This window comes from Podarcis tiliguerta (genome assembly GCF_965153285.1).
Source record: "Podarcis tiliguerta genome assembly, chromosome: 4".
NCBI classification, from domain to species: domain Eukaryota; kingdom Metazoa; phylum Chordata; class Lepidosauria; order Squamata; family Lacertidae; genus Podarcis; species Podarcis tiliguerta.
In genome coordinates, this window is record NC_139537.1 from 13,987,217 (window position 1) to 14,013,549 (window position 26,333).

General features: G+C 45.5%; 1 protein-coding gene across 1 annotated transcript in view; it reads left to right on the forward strand.

Annotated features, from left to right (window-relative positions):
* Positions 1 to 918: 918 nt before the first annotated feature.
* TYR (tyrosinase) overlaps positions 919 to 26,333 on the forward strand; it is a 57,515-nt gene continuing 32,100 nt past the window's right edge. The window contains exons 1-2 of the mRNA XM_083436559.1: positions 919 to 1,923; positions 20,566 to 20,782. Coding sequence (XP_083292685.1) covers positions 1,099 to 1,923; positions 20,566 to 20,782 — 1,042 coding nt within the window. The 5' untranslated portion in view covers positions 919 to 1,098. The remainder of the gene's footprint in view (positions 1,924 to 20,565; positions 20,783 to 26,333) is intronic.

The following is a 26,333-nucleotide window of genomic DNA, read 5'->3' on the forward strand; positions in this document are numbered from 1 at the left end:
ATCAACAACAGCAACAATAACAACATGCCTGCCAGCGTGTGCATCTGATATCAGCAGGCCCTGAGGTGTGCTGACGTCACACATGCATATCAGCAGGCAGGCTGATCTCTGACATGCACGCTGGTGGGCATGCATGCCAACATGGCATGCACAGCTCTGGCGCTAAAAAAATTGTGGGTGCCCTTCATAGGGAATGTTGTGGGGGCTGGAGCACCCAGCCCCCAGCCCCAACCCAGCACCTATGTCTAAAATATTATAAGCATTGGCATTAGGAAGCCTTCATTGAGAGATCATTCTACAGCTTGGACACCAAGATGGCTCTTTCTCCAGCTGCCCCCCTTGGCATCTTCAGCAGGGACAAGCATCAGAAGAAGCGCCTCAGAGGATGAGCCGAACTTCAGAGCAAGTTCACGCAGGACTGCATGGTCTTTTATGAAAGCGTGCTCCTTTGTTCACCAAGCTAAATTCAAATGGAGAACCAAAATGTCAATGTTCCCTATTTATGCCTTCTATTCCTCCTCCTTTTTTACGGGATAGTTTTATGCATATTTCTTTCTGTCTGGAAAATGCACAAAATCAGGCCTTTCTCTAAAAGGCATGATTGAGGATCTCCAGACCAGTTTTCTTTAGCAATTTGCAGATTTGCTGCGCTGGGCTCGCTCAGCAATTGCGCCAAGCTCTGTGGGATTTCCTTACACGCTCCCAGCCTTACCCAGCCCTCAATCCTCCTCCTTTTCCACAGAAACCCCACGAGACATTATACCAAGCACCCAAGTTCCTGTGTGTGACCAAGGCTTCCACCCTCTGTGCTGCTGGTACATCAAAAGCGATCATGTGCTAGGCAGAAGATGAGATTCTCATAGTAAGTCTCTATACTAACTGGAGCCGAAGGGGGAAGGGGAGTGAGAGTTCTTTGGACGGAGCCCAGGACATGTGATAATCAGATTACAGAAAGTTGAGGGGAGGGGAGGGGGATAGATGGAAGTGAGACTGGATGATGTTCTGGAGAGATGTCGGGAAAATTTCTCAGGGCTCTGAAAGTGTAGGGACAGAAGCTTGTTCCTTGCCAGCTGCTGAACCACTGGACTCTAGGTCTGAATGAAGATGTCTCTCTTTCGCGTTGGCATCTTCCTGGGTATTCTGCCCTTCAGTTCTGGCCAGTTCCCTCGGGCTTGCGCCAATGCCGACAGCTTGTTGAGCAAGGAATGCTGTCCCATTTGGCCTGGCGATGGTTCCCCTTGTGGGGAGCTGTCAGGTAGGGGATCCTGTCGCGAGATCCTACTTTCAGACGCCCCTCTCGGCCCTCAGTTTCCCTTCTCTGGAGTGGACGACCGGGAAGACTGGCCCGCCGTGTTTTACAACCGGACGTGCCAATGCTTCGGCAACTTCATGGGATTCAGCTGTGCCGACTGTAAGTTCAACTTTGCCGGTCCCAATTGCACAGAGAGGAAGCTGAGGGTGAGGAAAGACATCTTCCAGCTCAGCACCAGGGAAAAGAACCAGTTCCTTGCCTACCTCAACCTGGCCAAGCATACCACCAGCCGGGATTTTGTCATCGCCACCGGAACGTATGCCCAGATGAACAATGGCTCGGCGCCCATGTTCCGAGACATCAATGTGTACGACCTCTTTGTCTGGATGCACTATTACGTCTCTCGGGACACCCTCCTTGGAGGCACCAATGTTTGGAGAGATATTGATTTTGCCCACGAGGCTCCGGGGTTCCTTCCGTGGCACCGTCTTTTCCTGCTCATGTGGGAACATGAGATCCAGAAGCTCACTGGGAACGAGAACTTCACCATCCCCTACTGGGACTGGCGAGACGCCGAGAGCTGCGACATCTGCACGGATGAGTACATGGGCGGAAGGCACCCTAGCAACCCAAATTTACTCAGTCCAGCCTCTTTCTTCTCCTCATGGCAGGTAGGCACAGGGAGGTGGGAATCTGTTTCTGCTGAGTTACGCAGGGGAGAAACCGTACCTTTAAGTCTCTTTGTGCACCAGGATGCCATGAATAGCTGTGTTTTTCTGCATATTTGTATGAGCATGTGGAGCTGCCTTAATCTACCTTAGTGAAAGATCATAGCTCACTAGTGAGTTGAGGTGGGAGAGAAGTTAGATTCAGTTTGCATTTAAAAGTGAACTTAATTTACGTTCGCCAAGCAATATGCGAACCAAAATGCTGCCATTCGTTGATATTTGCACTCCTCCAAATTTTGCAGGGCCGTTCTCCAGCTCAGCGACGTGTGCAAAAAATAAAAAAAAAAATGCACATGCATTGGTAAAGTGTGCACAGAAATGCAAGGATTTGTGAAAGTTGCATACGAAAAATGCATCTTATTAGGGGAAGCTGTAATGCCAAAAAAATAAATAAAAAAGTTGTGCGTTAGGGAAAATTGGGTACAAAAATGTTAGGAGAAATTTGCACTGAAAGGCCGATGAGTTTTCATGATGAGTTTGTTTTTCAAATTGCAAACATGTGGAAGTTAAGGCTGGAAAAATGAGAAACTGAAATTGACATATTCAGCCATCCCTAGTGGTAGAGCATTTCTTTGCATGCAGAATATTCCAAGTTCAATCCCTGGCATCGCTAGATAGGGATTGTGCTCTGAGAGTACCCCCATCTGCAATGCTAGAGAGCCACTTCCTGCTAGTGTAGGACACATTGAACTAGACAGACTATTGGTCTGATGCAGTATAAGGCAGATTTTGATGGTCCTGTATTCTGAGTGGCAAGGTGTTCCCCTCACCATCGGAGGAAGCCACTCAGGTGCCTGGGGTGGCGTGCCCAGGGGCGGGGCGCACTGTGGGGCCTCTGGAGCCTGCCTGCCTCCTCCCACTCAGCCGGGGGGATGCAGCAGGTGGGGCAGCGTGGAGCCTGTGCGCACACAAGCCACCACATCACTCCCAAGAGAGACGCATGGCTCGGGCATACTGCAGGCGCTGCAGTGAGTGCCGCCCAACATTTTGTCACCCCCCTCAGTGGTGACACCTGGGGCAGCCTGCACCCCCCTTCCTCTTCCCCTGCTCCCCATCATCTCCATGAAGAGGTCTTCCCCACCAGCACTGATGCATGAGATCCTTCTAACTGGAGACACCAGTTTCCCAACCGTAGTTCTGCTAGTGACTTACAGCCTATCGAAAATGCAATATGCTCTCCAAGAAGCAATTGGGGACTATAATGTGTCAAAACGCAAACGACCAAAAGATTAAAGCAGCAGCGAAATCCATTTTGTCAGCTGGTTTACAATCCAGGCAGCCACAAACACCTGGGTAAACAGACAGCCTGAACACCAGCAGATAAGTGGCAGCTGATTGGAGGAGAGAGACCGAGTTCTATAAATGTGATTTTACCTAATTCTCTCTGCTTCTGGTGATCAGGCTACGAGTTTATGTAGCCAAAATAGAAACACATGCACAAGGCAGCATTATCCACAGGACTGGGGCAACGCTAAGGATTAAGTAAGTACAAAAAGAAAAGAAAAGAAACCATACAAAGGCGGAACCCCCCAAAATAGGCCAATGAGGACTAAGTTACTCAATGGCTATGGTGTGCTAACTGGCTTTTGGGGGGGGGGGTTGAATCATAGAATCATAGAATCATAGAGTTGGAAGAGACCACAAGGGCCATCGAGTCCAACCCCCTGCCAAGCAGGAAACACCATCAGAGCACTCCTGACATATGGTTGTCAAGCCTCTGCTTAAAGACCTCCAAAGAAGGAGACTCCACCACACTCCTTGGCAGCAAATTCCACTGTCGAACAGCTCTTACTGTCAGGAAGTTCTTCCTAATGTTTAGGTGGAATCTTCTTTCTTGTAGTTTGGATCCATTGCTCCGTGTCCGCTTCTCTGGAGCAGCAGAAAACAACCTTTCTCCCTCCTCTATGTGACATCCTTTTATATATTTGAACATGGCTATCATATCACCCCTTAACCTCCTCTTCTCCAGGCTAAACATGCCCAGCTCCCTTAGCCGTTCCTCATAAGGCATCGTTTCCAGGCCTTTGACCATTTTGGTTGCCTCCTCTGGACACGTTCTAGTTTGTCAGTGTCCTTCTTGAACTGTGGTGCCCAGAACTGGACACAGTACTCCAGGTTGAGATGGGTGGGAGGGGGAATTGGCTGCAATCCTGAAGGGAAGAACTCCACAATGCAACATTTCATTGCAAATCCCACTTGTAGCAGTTTGTTATCTTTGGTAGCCATTTTGCCTCACCATGAACGTGGATAAGCCAAAAGCTGATCCTTCAGCAAAGATGGGCACTTTGCAAGGTTTAAGAGGGGTTGTGGCATCACATCTGAAGTATAGCCCTGACACACCAATTTGCCACTAACCCAAGTGCACATGTGATATCGAGCAATGGGATGTAACCCAATGTTGCAACAGCGCAGAGACCTGTGGGTATGGGGAGGTATACAAATTTAATTCATAATAATTCAGGTGTGCAATATATTACTTAGGAAGATTCACATGCAAACATCACACACACACACACCCTGTGTGTACGACTTCAAAACAGGCAGAGGTGGGAGCAGGGCAAGAGGAGCAGGATGAATCCACGAGGCAAACAGGGGGCAAATTTTCCCCAACCCTAGCTCCTTCAAACTTTGACTCAGAGGAGCTTAAACCTTCCCACTCTCTCCATTTTTACCCTCACAATAACCCTGTGAGGAAGGTTAGGCTGAGAGATGGTGACTGGCCCAAGATCACCCAGTGAGCTCTGATTTTCCAAGATGCTAGACCACGGTTTCCCAAATTTGGTTCTCCAGCTGTTTTTGGACTACAACTCCCATCCTCCCTAGCTAGCAGGACCAGTGGTCAGGAATGATGGGACCTGTAGTCCCAAAACAACTGGAGAACCAAGTTTGGGAAACCCTGTACTAGCCCAATGTTCTAACTGCTACACCACATTGTCTCTCAATATTCGGCTCTGTGATGGAATAAGCATGGGTTTGTTTGTTTTTGCAGGTGGGGTCTCTATGTGTGCCATTAGGGCTGCCATATTTCAAAAAGTAAACTTTTTTGAAAGTTTACTTTTTGAAAATTTCTTGTTGAGCTTTGGTTGAACCAGTATAGTTGGGCTTTATTGGGGAAACCTCCCCACAAAATAGTGATTTTCAGCTTTTGGAGCTGTTTCCGCTGCTTTTAAAGGTAAAGGTAAAGGGACCCCTGGCCATTAGGTCCAGTCGTGACCGACTCTGGGGTTGCGGCACTCATCTCACTTTATTGGCAGAGGGAGCCGGCGTACAGCTTCTGGGTCATGTGGCCAGCATGACTAAGCCACTTCTGGCGAACCAGAGCAGCGCACAGAAACACCATTTATCTTCCCACCGGAGTGGTACCTATTTATCTACTTGCACTTTTGACGTGCTTTCAAACTGCTAGGTTGGCAGGAGCAAGGACCGAGCAACAGGAGCTCACCCCGTTGCGGGGATTCGAACCGCCGACCTTCTGATCGGCAAGTCCTAGGCTCTGTGGTTTAACCCACAGCGCCACCCGCGTCCCTTTTCTGCTGCTTTTACATCCAGGTTTTCCCTGACATCCCACCCCCCCAACACCATTTTTACACCCAGAAACCCGGACATGTCAGGCATTTTCCTGATGTATGGCAAGTTGAATGTGTGCCAAATTGCTTATGGCCATCAAGCTTAAAATGTTTAGAGCTAAAACAGTGGAAACATAAGCACACATGTTAGCAACTTCTTTCTGCAAACAGGAATGGAGGTGGGATTCCTCCCTCCTACTTTCCCCCAGAACCAAGATTTTAGTAATGAATCAATTAACTCTATACCTTAACAGGCAAGAAAGGAGTCTGAGTATTCTCAAGGGAAATGTCTATTCATTTAGCATCCTTTGTCGCTAGAGAAAGTTTTTGCTTTTTGTTATGAAAAAGGTAAAGGTAAAGGTACCCCTGCCCGTACGGGCCAGTCTTGACAGACTCTAGGGTTGTGCGCCCATCTCACTCAAAGAGGCCAAGGGCCAGCGCTGTCCGAAGACACTTCCGGGTCACGTGGCCAGCGTGACATCGCTGCTCTGGCGAGCCAGAGCCACACACGGAAACGCCGTTTACCTTCCCGCTAGTAAGCGGTCCCTATTTATCTACTTGCATCCGGGGGTGCTTTCGAACTGCTAGGTTGGCAGGCGCTGGGACTGAACAGCGGGAGCGCACCCCGCCGCGGGGATTCGAATCGCCGACCTTTCAATCGGCAAGCCCTAGGCACTGAGGCTTTAACCCACAGCGCCACCCGCGTCCCTTTGTTATGAAAGATAGTCCCAATTAACCTGTTTGGTAGAGTGCTGAGGATTTTGTTTTGTAAAGTGTGTCATTTTGATTATTGTTTTTGAAAAATCCATTCTTAGGACCTCAAGCTATGTGGAAACACTGAAAACAGAACCAACAGGATAAAATATAAAACACTGTCTACTGTGTTGTAGATAAAGCACTGCCTATTGTAGCCAGCTGGGGGGAAATGGTCATAGTACGGCCATTATGACTCCATTAAAGCAGAAACGGAGAACCTGTGATCCTCTAAAATCATAGAATGGTAGAGTTGGAAGGGATCCCAAGAGTGATCTGGTCAGCTGTGCTGTTGGATTCTAACACCCATCAGCCTCAGCTAGCACAGCCAGTGGTGAGGTGTGATGAGGATTACAGTGGTACCTCGGGTTACATATGTTTTAGGTTACAGACGCTTCAGGTTGCAGACTCCGCTAACCCAGAAATAGTACCTCAGGTTAAGAACTTTGTTTCAGGGTGAGAACAGAAATTGTGCTTCGGTGGCGTGGCATCAACAGGAGGCCCCATTAACTAAAGTGGTGCTTCAGGTTAAGAACAGTTTCAGGTTAAGAACGGACCTCCGGAACGAATTAAGTTCTTAACCAGAGGTACCACTGTATATACCAATATTTGGAGGGTCTACATTCTATGCTGAGAGCCAGTGTGGTGTAGTGGTTAAGAGCAGTAGTCTCGTAATCTGGGGAACCGGGTTCGCTTCCCCGCTCCTCCACATGCAGCTGCTGGGTGACCTTGGGCTAGTCACACTTCCTTGAAGTCTCTCAGCCCCACTCACCTCACAGAGTGTTTGTTGTGGGGGAGGAAGGGAAAGGAGAATGTTAGCCGCTTTGAGACTCCTTAAAGGGAGTGATAAAGCGGGATATCAAATCCAAACTCTTCTTCTTCATCCAAATAAGGAAGTCTTATGGGGCTTCGGGAAAATGTTTGGGCGAGGATCGGGCAGAAGCCAGTGGTGTGGTAGCACGGTTCCCCTGAGCTCTGGTTGGTTGCATCACTGCTGATTACCGGGCGAGGCTGCGGTGAGGAGAGCACGGTGCAAACGCACTTGCAGAGCCAGTCGGGTGCATTTGCAACGCACTGACCTTGTAATTTCCTACCCCCCTCTCCTTCGACCTCCCAGTGATGTGACTGACTAGAGTTCTGTTTAGTGGTGCTGCCCCAGCCCATTCCTTTGTGGGCAATCTCAGTGGGGTGTGGTGGTTTGCATGCCAATGGTGCATGTGGCCAGAGGCAAAAGTGGGCGGAGCAAGAGATGCAATTTTCACTTTTGTATAGTAGGCTATGCAGGGGAATCCCTGCTTAAGTGGGAGTTCCATTCCTGGCTGCCCCACACACCCACGGGACACACAGAAGTCCCAGTCCAGTCCGCCTCTCCCTTGGCCTGCTCCCACCCTGTGCCATCATCATGCACGTGACCTCTGGCATATATTCCTCCCCTGCCCTACACCCTTTTGGCTCCGAAAAAGGTGCATGTGCCAGAGGTCACGTGCATGATGATGACACACATGTTGGGAAGGGACCGGTATTCCAGTCATGCAAATGTCAGAGGCTTAGAAAAGGTGTTAATATATTGAGTATATTGGACTCTGCAATGTTTGCATAGAAAGGTACTGTCTATCACAGACAGATGCTGGAGGTTGAATGCTGAGAACGCCTCTTTTGAGGCACGTGGTGTGGCTTTGCCAGGGGTGAATTCCGTTTGGTCTGAAGCAGTTACAGAAATGTTACACTGGGGAAATCCATGATATTTGCAAGTGTCCGTGTACTTTTAAACTATATTCCTGTAGTATGGGGATTAATGGCTGCACAACAAAAAATGGATTTTGTGAGCTCTTATGGTGGCTAAGAGACTTACACTTCAAGCTTGGAAGGATAAACACCCACCATTTTTATTTTTAATTTTTTTTTGCAATGGTCCTCTGACCAGGCTACATTCAAGCATATTTCAAATGGGCATCAATTTTGTGTTGATACCCATGTGCGCAACTGCAGGGCTTATATCAGCTTATATGTCCAACTTAAGATTCCTGAACTGATGGTCACTGTACCCACAATGTGCATTGATGGTCTATTGTTATATTATTTGGTTATTATTGTTGTTATCTATCTCTTTCTTCTCATCTCGTTTTGTTTCCTTCTTCTTTCTTTCCCTTGATAAATCTGCAAATAAAAAAATATTGTTTTTTTAAAAAGGGGGGGGGGGCAATTCTATGGCAAGATCTGCTTAGGATGAGCAGAGGATCTCTAGCTCAGTCGCTGTTAAGTCCCCAACTCTGGGTCAGATGAAGATACACTGGTTTAACTTGCTCATCCTGCATCAGCAGTAAGTCCCTGGCAAAGGGGGAATTTCAGGGGTGTGACACGGATGGGACTCTCAAGAGAAGGCTTAGGCTGGATCCTAAGCCCATTCAGCTCAGTCATGTGACCTGACAACCTGATGCAGAACACTATTTTAAAAGGCTTGTTTTCCTTTCGGCAGACTTAGGCAGGGCAGTAGTTGCCCCACTGTTGAACAGAGTTTTCATCTGGTGTAACTTAATGCCAAGTTAACCTAAACTGATATGCTTTGTGCCAGCTTCTTGTGCATAGGATTGATGACTGAAAAAGCAGGGAGGTAGCCGTGTTGGTCTGCCGTAGTCGAAACAAAATTTAAAAAATAAAAATTTAAAAATTAGAACTGTGCATGCACACGAAAGTTCATACCAAGAACAAACTTAGTTGGTCTCTAAGGTGCTACTGGGAGGAATTTTTTAATTTTGCTTTGAAAAAGCAGGGAACAGGCTCTTCGCAAAAGATATAGGATTGATGACAAAAAAATCAGGAAATGGGCTCTTCCCAAAAGACAACAACAACAACACCAACAGCAGCAGCAGCAGCAGCAACAACAATTTATTATTTATACCCCGCCTATCTGACTGGGTTTCCCCAGCCACTCTGGGCAGCTCCCAACAGAATATGAAAAACAAGATAAAACATCAAACATTTAAAACTTCCCTAAACAGGTTTGCCTTCAGATGTCTTCTAAAAGTCAGATAGTTGTTTATTTCCTTGACATCTGATGGGAGGGCGTTTCACAGGGAGGGCACCACCACCGAGAAGGCCCTCTGCCTGGTTCCCTGTAACCTCACTTCTCGCAGTGAGGGAACTGCCAGAAGGCCCTCGGAGCTGGACCTCAGTGTTTGGGCTGAACGATGGGCGTGGAGACGCTCCTTCAGGTAACTTTCCTTACAGGCATAATAGGGACAGGGGTTCCAAAGAAGATGGCAAAACTATGTATGTGACAAGCGCAGCTAGAATATTATATGCACAGAAACAGAAAGGAGAGCAGGTTCTAGTAAAGGAAGAGTAGCTTTTGAAAGTGATGGATTATGCAGAAATGGCAAAACTGACAGTGATATTAAGAGATCAAAATGATGAACTTTTTTATATAGAGGAAGGGAGGCCTTTCATGGACTATTTTTTTTTTTTTAAAAAAAACTATAGTCAAATGAAATTGTGGCCAGGATTCGAGATAAAAGAAACAGAAGGGAAATGATAAAATAATTGCAACGGAGATTTTATCTGTTTTGTAATAGATAAAGATATACTGTAGCAGAAAAGGTTTGAGAAGAAATACTGCAGAAATGGAGGTGGGAAGTCAATTTAAGAAGCAATACAACTATTTGATATGCAGATTATTGCGAAAAAGAATTAATAGAAAACTATGCTATAAATGCAAAAGTGGGGAGCAGGCATTAATGCAGTTCAATGAGACATTTCAGTCAGGCAAAAGCAGTCAAGATGTGCATTGAGCAGAGCAGGTGAGGGTATGGCCTGTTGTTGTTGTTGTTGTTTAGTTGTTTAGTCGTGTCCGACTCTTCGTGACCCCATGGACCAGGGCACGCCAGGCACTCCTGTCTTCCACTGCCTCCCGCAGCTTGGTCAGACTCATGTTGGTAGCTTCGAGAACACTGTCCAACCATCTCGTCCTCTGTCGTCCCCTTCTCCTTGTGCCCTCCATCTTTCCCAGCATCAGGGTCTTTTCCAGGGAGTCTTCTCTTCTCATGAGGTGGCCAAAGTATTGGAGCCTCAGCTTCACGATCTGTCCTTCCAGTGAGTACTCAGGGCTGATTTCCTTCAGAATGGATAGGTTTGATCTTCTTTCAGTCCATGGGACTCTCAAGAGTCTCCTCCAGCACCAGAATTCAAAAGCATCAATTCTTCGGCATTCAGCCTTCTTTATGGTCCAGCTTTCACTTCCATACATCACTACTGGGAAAACCATAGCTTTTACTATACGGACCTTTGTCTCTGTAGGGTATGGCCTACAGAGAACGTATTGTTTGGGGCAAGTCCCCATTTCACACATACACACCCCAAGTCTGAGGTTTCCCACTCCTGACTTAGGCAATTACAAAAGATTCCTGCAAGTTTTCACACAACTCATTAAACAGCTTTTGATCCCTCTCAAACTGGGTTAAGTTCAGAATTCACGGAGTTTTCTTGCAACTCCCAGCAGTGTAAACAAGAGGAGAATACACTCAAAAATGGGGTGGAGGAAGAAAGATTTAATGCCAGAAGGCTGTCAAGTCCAGAACAAAATGAAAAAAAAAAAAAGGACGAAGGAGGTAGGCTATTCAGGGCTTTGTGGAAATTCAGTGGGCAAATAAGAAGCAAAAGCATCTTTTTTAAAAGAAGAAAACACTTTCTTTCACAGGGGAGTCTCAAAGAAACAGCTTTTTGAACTGCAATAATATAATGACACTTACACAGGAGATCAGGGAGCACTCAAGACTTGTTGTGGATTTGTTGTTTGGGGGGGTTATGTGAAGTATCCATTTCAAACTCTGCTTCCCCTCTTCGAAAGAAAGGAGAGCATACTTTATTCCGTGGAGATGTTGCCATGGAAACAGCGATAACTGTGAATGCATGCTAAAATGCTGACTTCTCCCCCATTCCTCATGCAGCCCAACCTTTTCCTTTTTCCCTCAGCCAACTGTTGTTACTCCTCTGCAATTGCAAAGCATGCTTCTCTCGTGTTTACGGTCTTCTGAGGTACCTGCTCCTGCGATCAAAACTGTCAAAAACAGTTTATGTTCCCACACACAAACACATCCCTCCGAAAGCTAATCTCTTTTTTTAAAAAAAACCAAAAACGGATTTCATCTCACCGAAGAGGCTCTCCCACGCTGCTGGACTGATGAACAAAGGGAACCCAAGGACTGAGGAAAACCTGAAAGCACTTTTAAAAGAAAAATAAAATGAAAATCTAACGCTCCTTAGAGATGCAAAAAGGCATCACCTCCCATTTCATCCCTTATTAGTAACACACAGCCCTGTTGCTGTTCTACTGCAGTTTGCCTCCCGCCCACCTCGCTGTCTGCTGTGGCAAAATTACAAAACTTACATCGCTTATGTAATTAACTACATCATCGTTATGCTATTCCACACATTGCAAAGGAAATGCAGTGCAAATTAGGGGTAGGGGAAATAATCAGTTCCACAAAGCGTGTTCTCCAATAAATGAGAGCACGTCTTGCGGTGTGGGCCACCAGGCCAGGCCTCTTGTTGCCAGGCAGGTTAATAGTTGTTGCCTGGCATTGTGATTGGATAACCGGGTTGCTGGGGCAAATTGTATGTTGCAAATTGGGTGGGTGGGACCATAGTCTTTAAATATTGGTGCACTCTGGTTTCTCTTTCTCTTTGCAGAGTGCATCGGATCACCCACCCGCCCGCCCGCCCTCTTTTCCGGTTGACCTTGCTTTGCCTGTCATGGGGTCGTCTGCCTTGGTGCAGGGGCCTAGTAGGAATTTTGCCATTTGGTGATTGGCTGTGCCATTTGGTTTTTGCCTACTACTCAGCAATTCGTCACAACTTGTAAGGTTGCGGTTAGGCATTGGTTATAATATGCTGGTGGTGGAGGGGTCAGGATAGGCTGTGCCTGCCCCTCCTATTGTGCTGAAGGGAATTCTGTTAAAGGAATCCTGGGGCTTGCCACGATTTCGTCCAATCCCTGTCATGGGACCAGGGCCACCCAATCCCTGTCATGGGAATCCCTGTCATGGGACCAGGGCCGGCAAGCTTTCGGGGAGCTGCTGGGGTGAGCGGCGTGGGTCCGACGCTTAGCTCAAATGACCCCCAAGTTTGACTTTCCCTTCTACTGGCTACCGATCGGACCTCGGGATGTCAGTTCTGTCCCAGGCGGGGGGACAGATAGTCATAACCAATGTCTAAACAACCACTCACTGATTTTGTATTTTAATAAAGTTGTGGCCAAAATAGTGCCCAAAAAACCAAAACTAAAATTACGTGTTATGTGTGAAGTTATTTGAGGGGTGGCCTGGGGACCTACACACGCAACATTTGCAGACCTAAAGCTACATGCCCTCTGTCTTTGAGCTCTTTGCTTTCCTACTTTCAAGGCTCACTGGGTTCTGGGAGAGGGGGGTCTGAAATGCTTTCTAAGGACACCATGTCTGTCAGCTGCCACCCCTCTGTTGCTTCCTTCTCCTCCCCCTCCTCCTCTTCCTTCCCTCCCATTATTTCCCAACTTTCCACCTCATCTGCCTCTGAGCTGTGACCTCCCACAAATCCCTGTTGTAAATCTAAACTGCCTTCCTCTTCCTCCTCCCTGGAAGGGTCAGGCTGGGGAGGCGGTCTCCACCATTTCTCCTCTGCCCAGTCCCTGACACTTGTTCAGGCGTTCACTTAACCATATGAGGGTGTTGGGTATGTTTAGCTTGAAGAAGACAAGACCGAGAGGTGGCATGATAGCCATCTTCAAATACCTGAAGGGCCACCACATGGAAGATGAAGCAGCCTTGTTTTCTGCTGTTCCAAAGGGTAGCAACCAATGGATTCAAATCACAAGAAATGAGATTTTGACTAAACCTCAGGAAGAAATTCCTGGTGGTAAGAGCTGTGGTTGCAGTGCATGTATGCTCCTCACCACAGTTTCTTCGGTTTTCAGATGTGCCCACAGGCCCAAAGAAGCTGATGACCAGAAGTTGAATGAGAAGGTCTGAAAAGAGTTCCTAAGCATTCCTCTGTTGAAAACACTTAGGCTGGGTGCATAACATACCTTTAAAGCACATGGCTTCCCCCTAAGAATCATGGGAACTGCAGTTTTATCCCCATGGTGCAACCATTCACATTCCCCTTAGCAAACTACAGTTACTGTTATCCTTTGGGAGAAGCCATGTGTTTTAACTGTACGATGTGCACACAGTCTTAATTGCTTCCCTGAGATGGAGAACTCCATCTTACTCTTATTCAACGGAATATGCTTAGAAACCATTTTCAGACTTTGTGCTGAACGCATGAAGATCTGCAAAGAAACCCCCATGCGCAGGCACATTGGAGTTGATGCTTGTGTGCGCACCCCTGGCCCACCTCCATATTCTAAACTCTCATATGGTCAGGAAAGTCCCTGAACAAGGCTAAAGCTTGTTCTCACTCATACCCTTTTGAAAACAACAAATTCCGAGATAATGTTCCACTCTATGCTCTGTTTCCCCTGCAATCTGAATGAACAAAGGTATTGAATGCGAGGGGACTGTTGGTAGCCGTAAAATTAGAATTGATTTCATACATTGGTTGAATGCCTTTAAATGGGTGTGAAATGTTTGCATATCTATACTTTATTTATAGAGAAGAAAACATGGTTATAGAAAGGTTAGAAGAGAAGTCGGGGTGGGTGTTTCTTTAGAGGTACCGAGAGGTGCTGGGGAGAAACACTGTTGTCATACCAACATGAATCAAAGGCCAGATTTTGAATTGCTTCCCTGCAAGGATTCTGACAATGACACTAGAATAGGAACAAAGGAAGCGGCATTATATACCAGAGTCAGACCGCTGGTCCATCTACCTCAGGAGACATTGAGAGGAAGAGGCTCTCAAAGCAGGAGTCTTCCCCACCTCTGCTTGCAGACATCAACAATTGAACCTATGCCTTTCTCCCATGCAAAACGTGTGCTCTGCCACTGAGTGAATAGGTATTCAATTATGCTTTACTCAATTTTCTCACCGAAATTGCAAATGCTTGTATGTATTACCATGTGTTTAAATTTGATTGGTTGGTAAATGAATTCCAGAGAGTTCTTTAGCAGTTCTCATGTGGCTGGTTAATGTTGGTCACATGGGAGATGTGAAGGAGAGACTCCATTTTATGTGAAGCAAGATGGCTGTGGTTTAGAACCCACTGTGAACACTGCTAAGTTGAACAGAGTGTCAGAGTGCTTCTTCTCTGCTTGGAAGAAAGAGAGCAAAGCTGGAGAAGAAGATAAAAGTGGAATCTCTCATAGGAGCTGCAAGGCATGGCCTTTCTGAGATACAGAAGGCTGAAAGTGCTGAGCTCTGGAAACAGGGAAATACAGTTGTTTGGAAGTTAGAAGAAAAAATTATAAGCCCATGCTTGGAGAAGCATATGACTGTAAATATTATGTTTTAATTCTTCCATAACTATAAGTTTCTGCAAGTAAAGTTTTTGAATGTTAAAGTCTGGACATTGGCTTCATGTCCAAAGAAGGGTTTCAGTCATTTGAGCTTCTTAGCTGCGATTTTGCTACTCTGACTTCAACATTGACATGAACGGACATGATGACATTTGACCCATTAATTTCAGTGGGTCTGCTCCTACTAAAGCTTAGTTGAATACCACCCTGAGTTCCAATGTTGTGATTTCTAAGAACATAAGAAAAGCCCTGCTGGTTCAGGCCCTTCTTGTCCAGTCCACTGTGCTCACAGTGGCCAATCTGTTGCCTCTGGGAAGCCCAAAAATGGGAACGGAGTGCCAGTGTGGTGTAGTGGTTAAGAGCGGTGGACTCGTAATCTGGTGAACCGGGTTCGCTTCCCTGCTCCTCCACATGCAGCTGCTGGGTGACCTTGGGCTAGTCACACTTCTCTGAAGTCTCTCAGCCTCACTCACCTCACAGAGTGTTTGTTGTAGGGGAGGAAGGGAAAGGAGAATGTTAGCCGCTTTGAGACTCCATTGGGTAGTGATAAAGCGGGATATCAAATCCAAACTCTTCTTTCCCCTCCTCCTCCCATGGTGTCCAGCAACTGTGATTCAGAAACTGTCTCTGACAGTTGAGATAGAACAAAGCCATCACGGTTAGCAGCTATTGAAACTTTTTTCCTCCATCAATTTGTCATTTTTTTTAACACCATCCAAGTTGCTGGTTATCAAACATCTTGGAGGAATAAGTTCCATAGTTTAACTAGCACTGTGTGAAGACGTACCTTCTTCTGTTTAGTCATGTCCGACTCTTTGTGACCCCATGGACCAGAGCACGGCAGGCACTCCTGTCTTCCACTGCCTTCCGCAGTTTGGTCAAACTCATGCTGGTCGCTTCGAGAACACTGTCCAACCATCTCGTCCTCTGTCGTCCCCTTCTCCTTGTGCCCTCAATCTTTCCCAGCATCAGGGTTTTTTCCAGGGAGTCTTCTCTTCTCATGATGTGGCCAAAGTACTGGAGCCTCAGCTTCAGGAACTGTCCTTCCAGTGAGCACTCAGGGCTGATTTCCTTAAGAATGGATAGGTTTGATCTTCTTTCAGTCCATGGGACTCTCAAGAATCTCTTCCAGCACCATAATTCAAAAGCATCAATTCTTCAGCAATCAGCCTTCTTTATGGTCCAGCTCTCACTTCCATACATCACTACTGGGAAAACCATAGCTTTAACTATACGGACCTTTGTTGGCAAGGTGATGTCTCTGCTTTTTAAGATGCTGTCTAGGTTTGTCCACTCAGGGTAGCCTCAACTATATTTACATGCTAGTGCAAGGGGATTTCCCCCCTCTTCTCCCTCCATGTTTGCCATCCCCAAATCTTCTCGGGGGGGATGGGGGAAAACCCAAAACAGATTTAGGTGCCAGGCAGGGACAGCAGAGGGAGAGATTATTCCGCTCCTCAAGATAAAATCTGCTTAGCACCACAGTGAGTGCAACCCATTGAAATTAAGAAACCTGAGTAATGTCCATTCATTTCAATGGGTCTGCTCTACGGGAGCAAGAAGGCAGTGATTTCTATTCCAATCTGTCTTCATCACAATCAGCACTGTTTCTTTTCTGCTGCAGTTCGGTGCCTGCTGAATATTATGTTTTCCATCTCACTGTCTGCTATTTAACCTAAAATGAGTACTGTACTATACGTAAGTTATGCTTATATCATAATGATGTATACCTTTCATCTTAATGTGTATGGCCTCTATTTCAGTGCAAAGGAAATGTCATTTAAATTGTGGGTGGGGAGTAATCAATTGTGCATCATTTTTGGACTGAAAACCACCACAACCGTGTATGACAACAATTAATTGCTGGACTGATTTCTGTTCCAGAAATGGGACAAATAAGTGAACACTAGCAGTGTCCACTTTTGCTTCCATCAAAATTCTCCAACATCCCTAGTCAACTGTGAGTAGGGCTAACATTGAACAAAGTAATATATTTCTGTCGGTGCAACCTAGAATTGCATGAGCCCTTTTCCCACCGCTAATTCACACTTGGCTTGTCGTCTACCAAAACCCCTGTATTCTTTTTCACAAATACTGCTGTGAAGCCAAGCTTCATCCTATATTTGTATATCTAATTCCACAGCACCACCCGCACACCCACCTAAATGCAAAACTTAACATTTGCTTCTGCTGAAATTCATTTCTCTTAGCTTTTGGCCCAGTTTCTCAACCTGTCAAGATCATCTTGAATCCTGTTTCTGTCTTCCAAGATACTAAAAACCCACAACACATCATTTTCAATCACAAGTAGATGTGATAGGAAAATATCTCGCAACGGCAGGAAGATAGTTATTTTCATATACACGATGTGTTACATAAAGCCGCGATCATAGCGGGGGTTGTGAGGGTAGAAGGGGAGGGGGATTGATATTCTTTGCGCTTATTTTATTGATTTTTTATTTTTGAAATTTATGTCCTGCCCTTTCTTCCAACGGAGCCCAGGGCAGAAAACAAAAAAATGATGAAACTATTAAAACATATTAAATACAATTCCAGTTTAGATTCACCATTGGTTCTCTACCCCCCATCCAAAAGAAGGCTGTTTGAAAGAGGAAGGTCTTCAGTAGGCACCAGGAAAATAACAGGGACTGTGCCTTGTTAGAATTCCTGCTCCATAATTGCAGTCATGGGATTTTTGTCCATCACTTGACGGTGTATGTTTTGACTCCACAAAGTGGGAAGTGACGGAGACAGGATGTTTGTGTTACTGTGTTCCGTGAAGTGGGACTATTGTCCTTTGTTTTTCTTCTCTTTGCTGTCTGATGCTAGAGAGAGAGGGAGCCATGTTGCAGTGATCCGTGTGTGTTTATATGTAAATAAAGTAGATTAGCCAAAATGCTGAGTTGCTGAGGTCTGTTACGCAAGCTGCAAAGACTCTGCGGATCCCTAAGTGTGCCAATGTGTGTTGGCATCGGTCGCTGTGATGTTCGGGCTGAAGAAAACTAATGAAGCTCCTGAACGAAGGACCAGGAGAGAGAGAACATGCCAGTCGGGCATGTGTCTCTGCCAGGGTCCTACTCGAGTGTAGGCTGAACTCCTAACATGCCTGTCTAATATTCAAGGGGAGGAAATTCCAAAAGGTAGAGGCCACTACACTCAAGGCCTGATTCCTACATTGTGGACCTTCTGGCAGAGTGCAGCAGTCGACCGGGTGCATAAGGAGTGAGGATCTTTCAGGCTTCCTGGTCCCAAGCTGTATAGGGCTTTATCTGCAAAAAGACAGCACTTTAATCATAGCCCAGGAGCTAATTGGCAGCCAATTACAAATCCTCCAGCATTTCTCCAATAAAAATAGGGACATCCTATTCAATCACCATCACCACCACCATCATTTTTTTTAATTTATACCCTGCCCATCTGATTGGGTTGCCCCAGCCACTCTGAGGAGCTTCCAACATATACAGTGGTATTCTGGGTTACAGATGCTTCAGGTTACAGACTCCGCTAACCCAGAAATAGTACCTTGGGTTAAGAACTTTGCTTCAGGATGAGAACAGAAATCGTGCTCCGGCGGTGCGGTGGTAGCGGGAGGCCCTGTTAGCTAAAGTGGTACCTCAGGTTAAGAACAGTTTCAGGTTAAGAACGGACCTCCAGAACGAATTAAGTTCTTAACCCGAGGTACCACTGTATAATAAAACTACACAGGGCTGCTTTCAGGTGTCTTTTAAAGGTTGTATAGTTACTTATCTCTTTGTCTCGGGGGTCACATAACTCCATACCCTCCAACATTTCTCTGATGAAAATAGGAACATCCTAAGGAAAAGTGGGACATTCCAGGATCAAATCAGAAACTGGGACGGCTTCTGTAAATCCGGGACTGTCCCTGGAAAATAGGGACACTTGGAGCATCTAGATGTGTATTCAGCATATGCAGCGCTGTATCTGCTCTGCTGCAGTTCAGCTTCTGGCAAAAACAATTAGCTACTGGGCGTATCTATCCCCACCTTGTGGGCATGTCCACAGTCATTTTAAAACAGGTACAGCTCTAATTCTGAATGCATTCTTTGCAGTTGAGACACAATACATAAGGATTCTTTAGTTGGAGGCATGTATCCCCATGCATGAGGCTGGCAGGTGGGATTGAAACTGCACCCTCCACTTATGGGGAATAACTGTCCCACCTCTGGACTGCCTCATTGCACAATTATGGATAAGTAGATGCCATGTGTGAAAGAAATCGGCTCTGTTAAGCTCAATTCACGCTTGTTCAGTTCTGAGATTTAATGTAGGATAAAATTAGGGACATTTAGGTTTGCACCTGTCTGTTGTTCAGATGTGCCCAGCCCTGCCCCCTCCATTTCTGAGTTAACGTGTGAGATGGCATCTGATCCATTGTTCATTTGTTCATTCAGTTTCCGGTGTCTAAGTATCTCCTTTTTTACGGGTGAATAAAACAGAATTTCAAAGAGGTGATCATACCAGGACATGAACTAACCCGCCTTGTGAAGAGCAGGTATTTTAAGAATTACTTCTTTCACAAAATTCCACAAGATACGAAAGTGTGTCGCGGCAGGAAGTTATGGGAAGGACAAGCAGATCCTTGTTGCTGTTGAAAAAGTTGCAGATTTCGAATCTGATCGAAGGAAATGCCCTTTCGCTTCATGTGTAATGAAACAGCAGAATGTGTTTCCATGGTGAGACAAAAGCTAACGATGCTGTCAAATTCCTGCCGGGATTGGAGATCCATATTGGCGAGGGGAGGGGGGGGCAGGGACACAAATGTATCTGTCCAGAACCAAGCCGTGTAATGATGCACTTTGGGAAGGAATTAAGAATTCTCCTGCTTCAGAGCTAAAACCTCTGACTGAATATGGATTATGGTGAGATTTTAAAAGAGTAGATTATCTCACATCTGCCTGTCCTGAGGTTCTTGCATGTCGGTGGAAGCATCTGGTGATGGTCAATGACAGATAAGGGGAAGTGAATTATGTTAGCCACAGGTCTAGCCCAGTGCATAGAATCATAGAGTTGGAAGGGACCACCAAAGGTCATTCGGTCCAACCCCCTGCAATGCAGGAATCTCAGCTAAAGCATCCATGACAGATGACCCTCCAACCTCCCCTTAAAAACCTCCAAAGGAGAGCCCACCACTTTCTGAGGGAGTCAATTCTACTGCCAAACAGCTCTGACTTCTAACCATCAGAAAATCTTTCCTGATCTTTAATTGGAATCTCCTTTCTTCTAACTTGAAGCCATTGGTTCGACTCTTACCCTCCAGAGCAGGAGAAAACAAACTTGCTCCATCTTATATGTCACAGTCATTTAGATATGTGGAAATGGCTATCATGTATGCACTTAATTCTTTTTTCTCCTCCAGTCTCTCCCCCAGTCTCCTTGGTAAATGCAAGTATGGATTATACACCAAATACCCTCTCAATAAATGATGCCTGGTAATCTGCAGCCTACAATTCTCATTAGTGTTTGTCCATAATATGCATTTAGAGAGTGTACTCACTTGCATGATAGTGTACATTCAGTGTACTGTTGTACACTGTTGTACGTAGGGTATCATTTCTATACTGTTCCTATCCTACACTATTTGCCAATCAGAATGTCTTCAAAAGTTGGGTTACAAATCGAATAAATTTGGTGCAAATGGATAGCATTCATAATTTGATCTGGATCTGATTTTTTTTGGCCCACAGATCCAGTATATAAGGTTTGGGTAGCTTTGATTACATGCACAAATCTCCTTAACTGAAATGGAGCATCAGAACTTCTAAAAGCAACTTTACTTCTCAATGCTCCAGTTGCAATACTATATGTGTATCTCGTAGGTGATTTGCAGCCATTCAGAAGAGTACAACAGCCGCCAAGAGCTCTGCAATGGCACCACCGAAGGTCCTGTGCTTCGAAATCCCGGGAACCACGACAAAGGGAGAACTCCCAGGCTTCCATCTTCAGAAGAGGTCGAGTTCTGCTTAAGCCTGACCCAATATGAAGCAGGGACCATGGACAAAATGGCCAATTTCAGCTTCAGGAATACTTTGGAAGGTAAACCATTTTTCTTTCTGCTTCCTATTGTGTGACAGTTGTGTGCACAAATATTACACCTGCCCCCAAATAAAGCTTTCAAGGTTGACTTCAAAGGAGTTCTTCTTTTTCAGGAAGGGATTTTCCTGATTTAGTGCAAGATCCTTGTGTGAAAGAATAGACTTTGGGGCATGGGTTCTGCTTGTAAAACGGTTGATTTTGGTGTGCAGAAGGCTCAAGTATACCGGAAGCATCAAAGCAGAAGGGTATGCTTTGCTCAGGAAGTAGTTCAGAAGAAGGTCAAAGGTCCATCCTAGGAACCTGACTGTTAAGGAGCAATAAAAACCTAACTCTATCCTTTTCCTGACTGGCTAAAGTTTGGGATGGAGATTGTTTAAGCTAGTAAGTAGGTGCCTAATGACAAGGTTGTATAGTCAGAAACTTGAAGTGTTGGAGCTGGAAATCTGCCAGAGAGGAAAGGGGCTGGCATACTTTATAAGAACAGAAATACTGGGAAGTGTTAGAGAATTGCTGGACACTGCAGGAGGAAGAAACCAGGAGAGGACCATGGACCCGAAAGCTGAACTGATGGATGGAAATTGATAATTGGCTTGGTTAAGGCAGCAGCATAGAAGAGGTATAGCTGAATGCATTTTTCACTGTTTAGTTTTTCAATTCAATCTCATGAGTAATTACTCAAACTGCAAAATTGACTTCCCTTCCTAAAACTATTGTGTGTGTGTGTGTGTGTGTGTATATATATATATATATATATATATATATATATATATATAGTTAGTTTTTTAACATATCATTTTCAACAGTAATTAAACATACTTTTACATCTTATTCATTTTTTTTACTTCCATCAGTCCTGTCTGAAAATTTTCCAATCTAATCTCTTAGCATGCATTTCTTATTTTCCCTATTACATTTCAATCTCATAACCAATATCTCTATCTTTTTCTACTTTGTAACACTTCGTATATTTCTCCTTACAAAACTTCTTGTAGTCCTACTAGCGTAATTTGTTGATTACCAATTGCTCTTCAGATAATTCATATACTTCTTCCAATCTTCTGTAAATCTCTGGTCCCGCAGGTTTCGAATCCTTCCTGTCATTTTGTCCAATTCTGTTCCTAAAACTATTGTATCAAAAAAATGTTATCTTATTAAATCCTTCAGGAAAAGCTTATTTTTGGTGGGGGGCGTGGAGGGAGGGAATTCATCTGAAGCTGTTTTATTCACTCCACATCTACCTGCTGCCCTACTCTACCTAGTCTTGGGAGTAGGTTGGGCCAGTTGAAATCCAAATTGTTTAAGGGTTGTTTAGTGGAGGCAGCCAGAGAAAAACTAAGAGATGGCAGTGGTGAAGTTAAGAGGGGGAAAAAGGAGGTTGGTTTGTCTAGTGTGCTTGCTTCCTATCCTTCTCACAATGCAAGCTAAAGCCCATGCCATGGGCAAATAGAGCTGGTGTAAAGATCCTGGCTTGCTTTGGAAACCATTTCTGACAAAATGCAAAATGACTGTTAAGTAGAAACATCTTGGTTGAATGAAGCCACACTGTGACAGAGGAGCAAAAGGGTTGTATACATGGGCAAAAGCTTGCTTGTATCTTGGCTGATTAAGATATATCATTTTTTAAAATGTAGTATAAACACCAAAATTGGGGGGAAATGTAGTATAAACACCACAAGTGGGAAACACTGGCCTGCGGGTGCTCCAGTTGGAGAACAGCCTTTACCAAAGGTGTCATGGGCATTGAAGACACTCAAATTCAGGACGCAAGGGAGAAACATGCTAAGAGGAAGGCACGCTTGGCAAATCCACACCGTGATCAACTCCCGCCCGGAAACCAATGTCCCCACTGTGGAAGGACGTGTGGATCCAGAATTGGCCTCCACAGTCACTTACGGACTCATTGTTAAAACTGTGTTTATGGAAGACAATCTTACTCAGCTATGAGTAATCGTCAAAGAAGATGATATGAAAACCTTCCACTTGTGGATCTCTGGATCCAGCCCAATGCGTCCTGGTAATTAATAGTACAAGGAAGCCTGTAAACCAGAAACATATTGCTCTGATTTCATGGGGTGTAATTGCCCAAATAACCGATGCCACGGTTCCTCCTGCACAAATTGAAACATCTTCATGCAGCTGCATAAGAGGCCGTAGATCATGACCAAGCAGTAGCCATGTAAGAATCACAACTGGCAAGAATGTATGGAGAGGCTGAGATTCAAAATGCTACTTCAGGTAGGCCTAACGCTTTGTGTACTCTCAGCTGGATTCTAACTCCTCTTAACAGCAGGGATTATTCATGCCTTATGAAAATGCCCTTAGAGTCCAAAACCATGACGTCATAAGTGGCTTGAGGTGGGCGTGAATGGGCCGTATTCGAGAAACATAAACTGTTTTCTAATCTTAGCCTTAGAATTTCAGGACTACATCAAGGAGTAACTGCATCCAGTATATTGTCGGGGGGGGGGGGTTGATCACAAGAACACATGTTTGATATGTTCACATCCCAATACCCAAGCTGTCCTTAGTGCTGCTAGCATTACAGCAGTGTTGTTGTTGGCGCCCGTCTGTCTTGATAGACTGAAGTGTGCCACCACTGGTCTGATGGTCAAACCATTGTGTTTGCAACATTGATGTGACCTCCCTTGTGCTCAAGCCTGGGCAGTGTGTACGGAGGTCCTGGGCTGCCAAGACGACAATAAACCACTCTCATCCTCACTCATGTGGTCCAAAGGAAAGCAGAGCAATGTGTCTGGCAACAGCTTAGCTGCAGGAGCTGCGGGGGCGAAAGCGTATAAGGCAGCATTCAACTGCCTTAGGGACCCCGCTCTCGATTTGTGTAGGCTTTACTCCTTAGCCATTTCTTCTCCCGTAGATATGCTGCAAGGCAGCGGAGGTTTAGGATCAGAGTTTTCCTTCTCCTAGGTGGGCTACCTACCCAGGTTGATGAGCCCTGTCTACCCCTCACTTCCCTCTACAAGAAGTGCAGAAACTACTTTCTTGATCATGTGGAAGGTAGGAGAGGATATATTGATTAAATATTATCCCTCCTCACTCATGCTAGTGAGCAACAGCAGAGCACATTGATGGATTCATTAGGTAAAGGTAAAAGGTAAAGGGACCCCTGACCATTAGGTCCAGTCATGGCCGACTCTGGGGTTGCGGCACTCATCTCGCTTTATTGGCCAAGGGAGCCGGCATACATCTTCCAGGTCATGTGGCCAGCATGACCAAGCCACTCCTGGTGAACCAGAGCAGTGCACGGAAACGCCGTTTACCTTCCCGCCGGAGTGGTACCTATTTATCTTCTTGCACTTTGACGTGCTTTCGAACTGCTAGGTTGGCAGGAGCAGGGACCGAGCAACAGGAGCTCACCCCATCACAGGGATTTGAACCGCCAAACTTCTGATCAGCAAGTCCTAGCTCTGTGGTTTAACCCACAGCACCACCCGTGTCCCTTTGATGGATTCATTAGAATCATTTAAATTAAGCAATCCAGTCTGGATTGGTCCTGGTAAGTTTCCCCTTTTATTTCCCTCTTAAAATAATAACAACACGACAGTCTTCTTTAAAAGTAAGAGTAAAGTTTACATTCAGTTCACAGCAGTAATCTGAAGGCAGGCTTTATCTTGTGGTTACAGTTACATTTGCAGAGAAAAGAAGTCTGAGCTATGCCTCAGACTTTCTACCTTGTGGTTTCCATCCTCTGTAAGGATGAGCCATGTGCTGGATAAGAGCCAGAAGAGGACTCTGAAAGGAGAAAAGGGAAAAAGGGAAGATGACTGTGTGGCTTTCCCTTTCACAGGGTCTGCTAGGGTCACGCCCATCTACCTGGTCACACACAAGGGAAGGAGGCTCCAGAAGAGGTATGACAGGAAGCCACATCCCCCTGTGCATCCACTCTAGGCATCAGGAAAATGTTGTACTTGACTGCTTCTGCATCCCACAGATCATTGGATACAGTGGTGTAATTGCATCGTTATAGATTTGTCTCCTGTTGCTCCGTGTAGGACTTGAATCAATGGATTGGACTACACATTAGGAGGAATTTCCTGAATGTTTGAGCTGTTTGATTTTATTGTATGCCTCTATGATGGATTTTTTTCAAGCATCATATTGATGTTTGTGCTGAGACAAACTGTAGATATGCAAGTTCATCATTCTTTTCAAAACATACACAATTGTGAAAGTGCATCTTGGCAATCTGATGGGTAAGGATACAATCAGTGTGTGCGAACTATGATGGCTGTGCTTCCAGTTGTTGGCAGATGCCACTGTAATCCTTTCCCTCCTTACAAAGCCCTAGGGTGAGGGCAGGAAGCCTTGACCATCACTCCTGATGTCATGTGATACCATCACGAAGCCATATCAGAGTGAGGATCAGAGGACTGTCTCGCCAGAGTGGTGCATGCTCTAGTTATCTCCCGCTTGGACTACTGCTGTGCGCTCTACGTGGGGCTACCTTTGAAGGTGACCCAGAAACTACAACTAATCCAGAATGTGGCAGCTAGACTGGTGACTGGGGGGCGGCTGCCGAGACCACATAACACCAGTCTTGAAAGACCTACATTGGCTCCCAGTATGTTTCCAAACACAATTCAAAGTGTTGGTGCTGACCTGTAAAGACCTAAATGGTCTCGGTCCTGTATACCTGAAGGAGCGTCTCCATCCCCATCATTCTGCCCGGACGCTGAGGTCCAGCGCCGAGGGCCTTCTGGCGGTTCCCTCATTGCGAGAAGCAAAGCTACAGGGAACCAGGCAGAGGGCCTTCTCGGTAGTGGCGCCCGCCCTGTGGAACGCCCTCCCATCAGATGTCAAAGAGATAAACAACTACCTGACATTCAGAAGACAACTTAAGGCAGACCTGTTCAGGGAAGTTTTTAATGTGTGACATCTTAGTGTATTTTTGGTCTTTGTGGAAGCCGCCCAGAGTGGCTGGGGGAACCCAGCCAGATGGGTGGGGTACAAATAATAAATTATTATTATTATTATTATTATTATTATTATTATTATTATTATGACAGTGCTTCTTGCCTTCACTCTGGAAGAGTGTGGAGAGAAAAGAATGGCACATGCCAGCAGCTGAGGGCTCCCACTCTCAACCAGGCTGCGAAAGAGTTGCCAGAATTGGTGCGTTGGAGCAACTTCAGGAAAATGTTTGCTCATCTCCCCAGAGCTGAAAGGAAAAAGTTCAGCAAAGATCTGCAGCTTATGCTTATTCAGGCCTGTAGAACCTGCAGCTAAGCTGAATGGAACTGACTCTCTGTATATGAAAGCCTACCAGGAAATGGACTGATTTAGTATTTCTCACATCTGGGACTTCAAAAATGGTGGGTTGTGGAGTACGGCTTCATTTACCCTCGTGGTTCACAAGATGTGTTGGTCTGATTTATGGTCTCTCTGCATGTGAATTACCTAAAAGTGCATATTTATTGCACAATCTACTTCAACATGTTTTTGGCATTGCTTGCCAAATATTGATCACGCTGCCCATCTTTTGCCAATGTGACATCTCCACCCTATGAACACCTTGAAATATTAGCTTATGGAG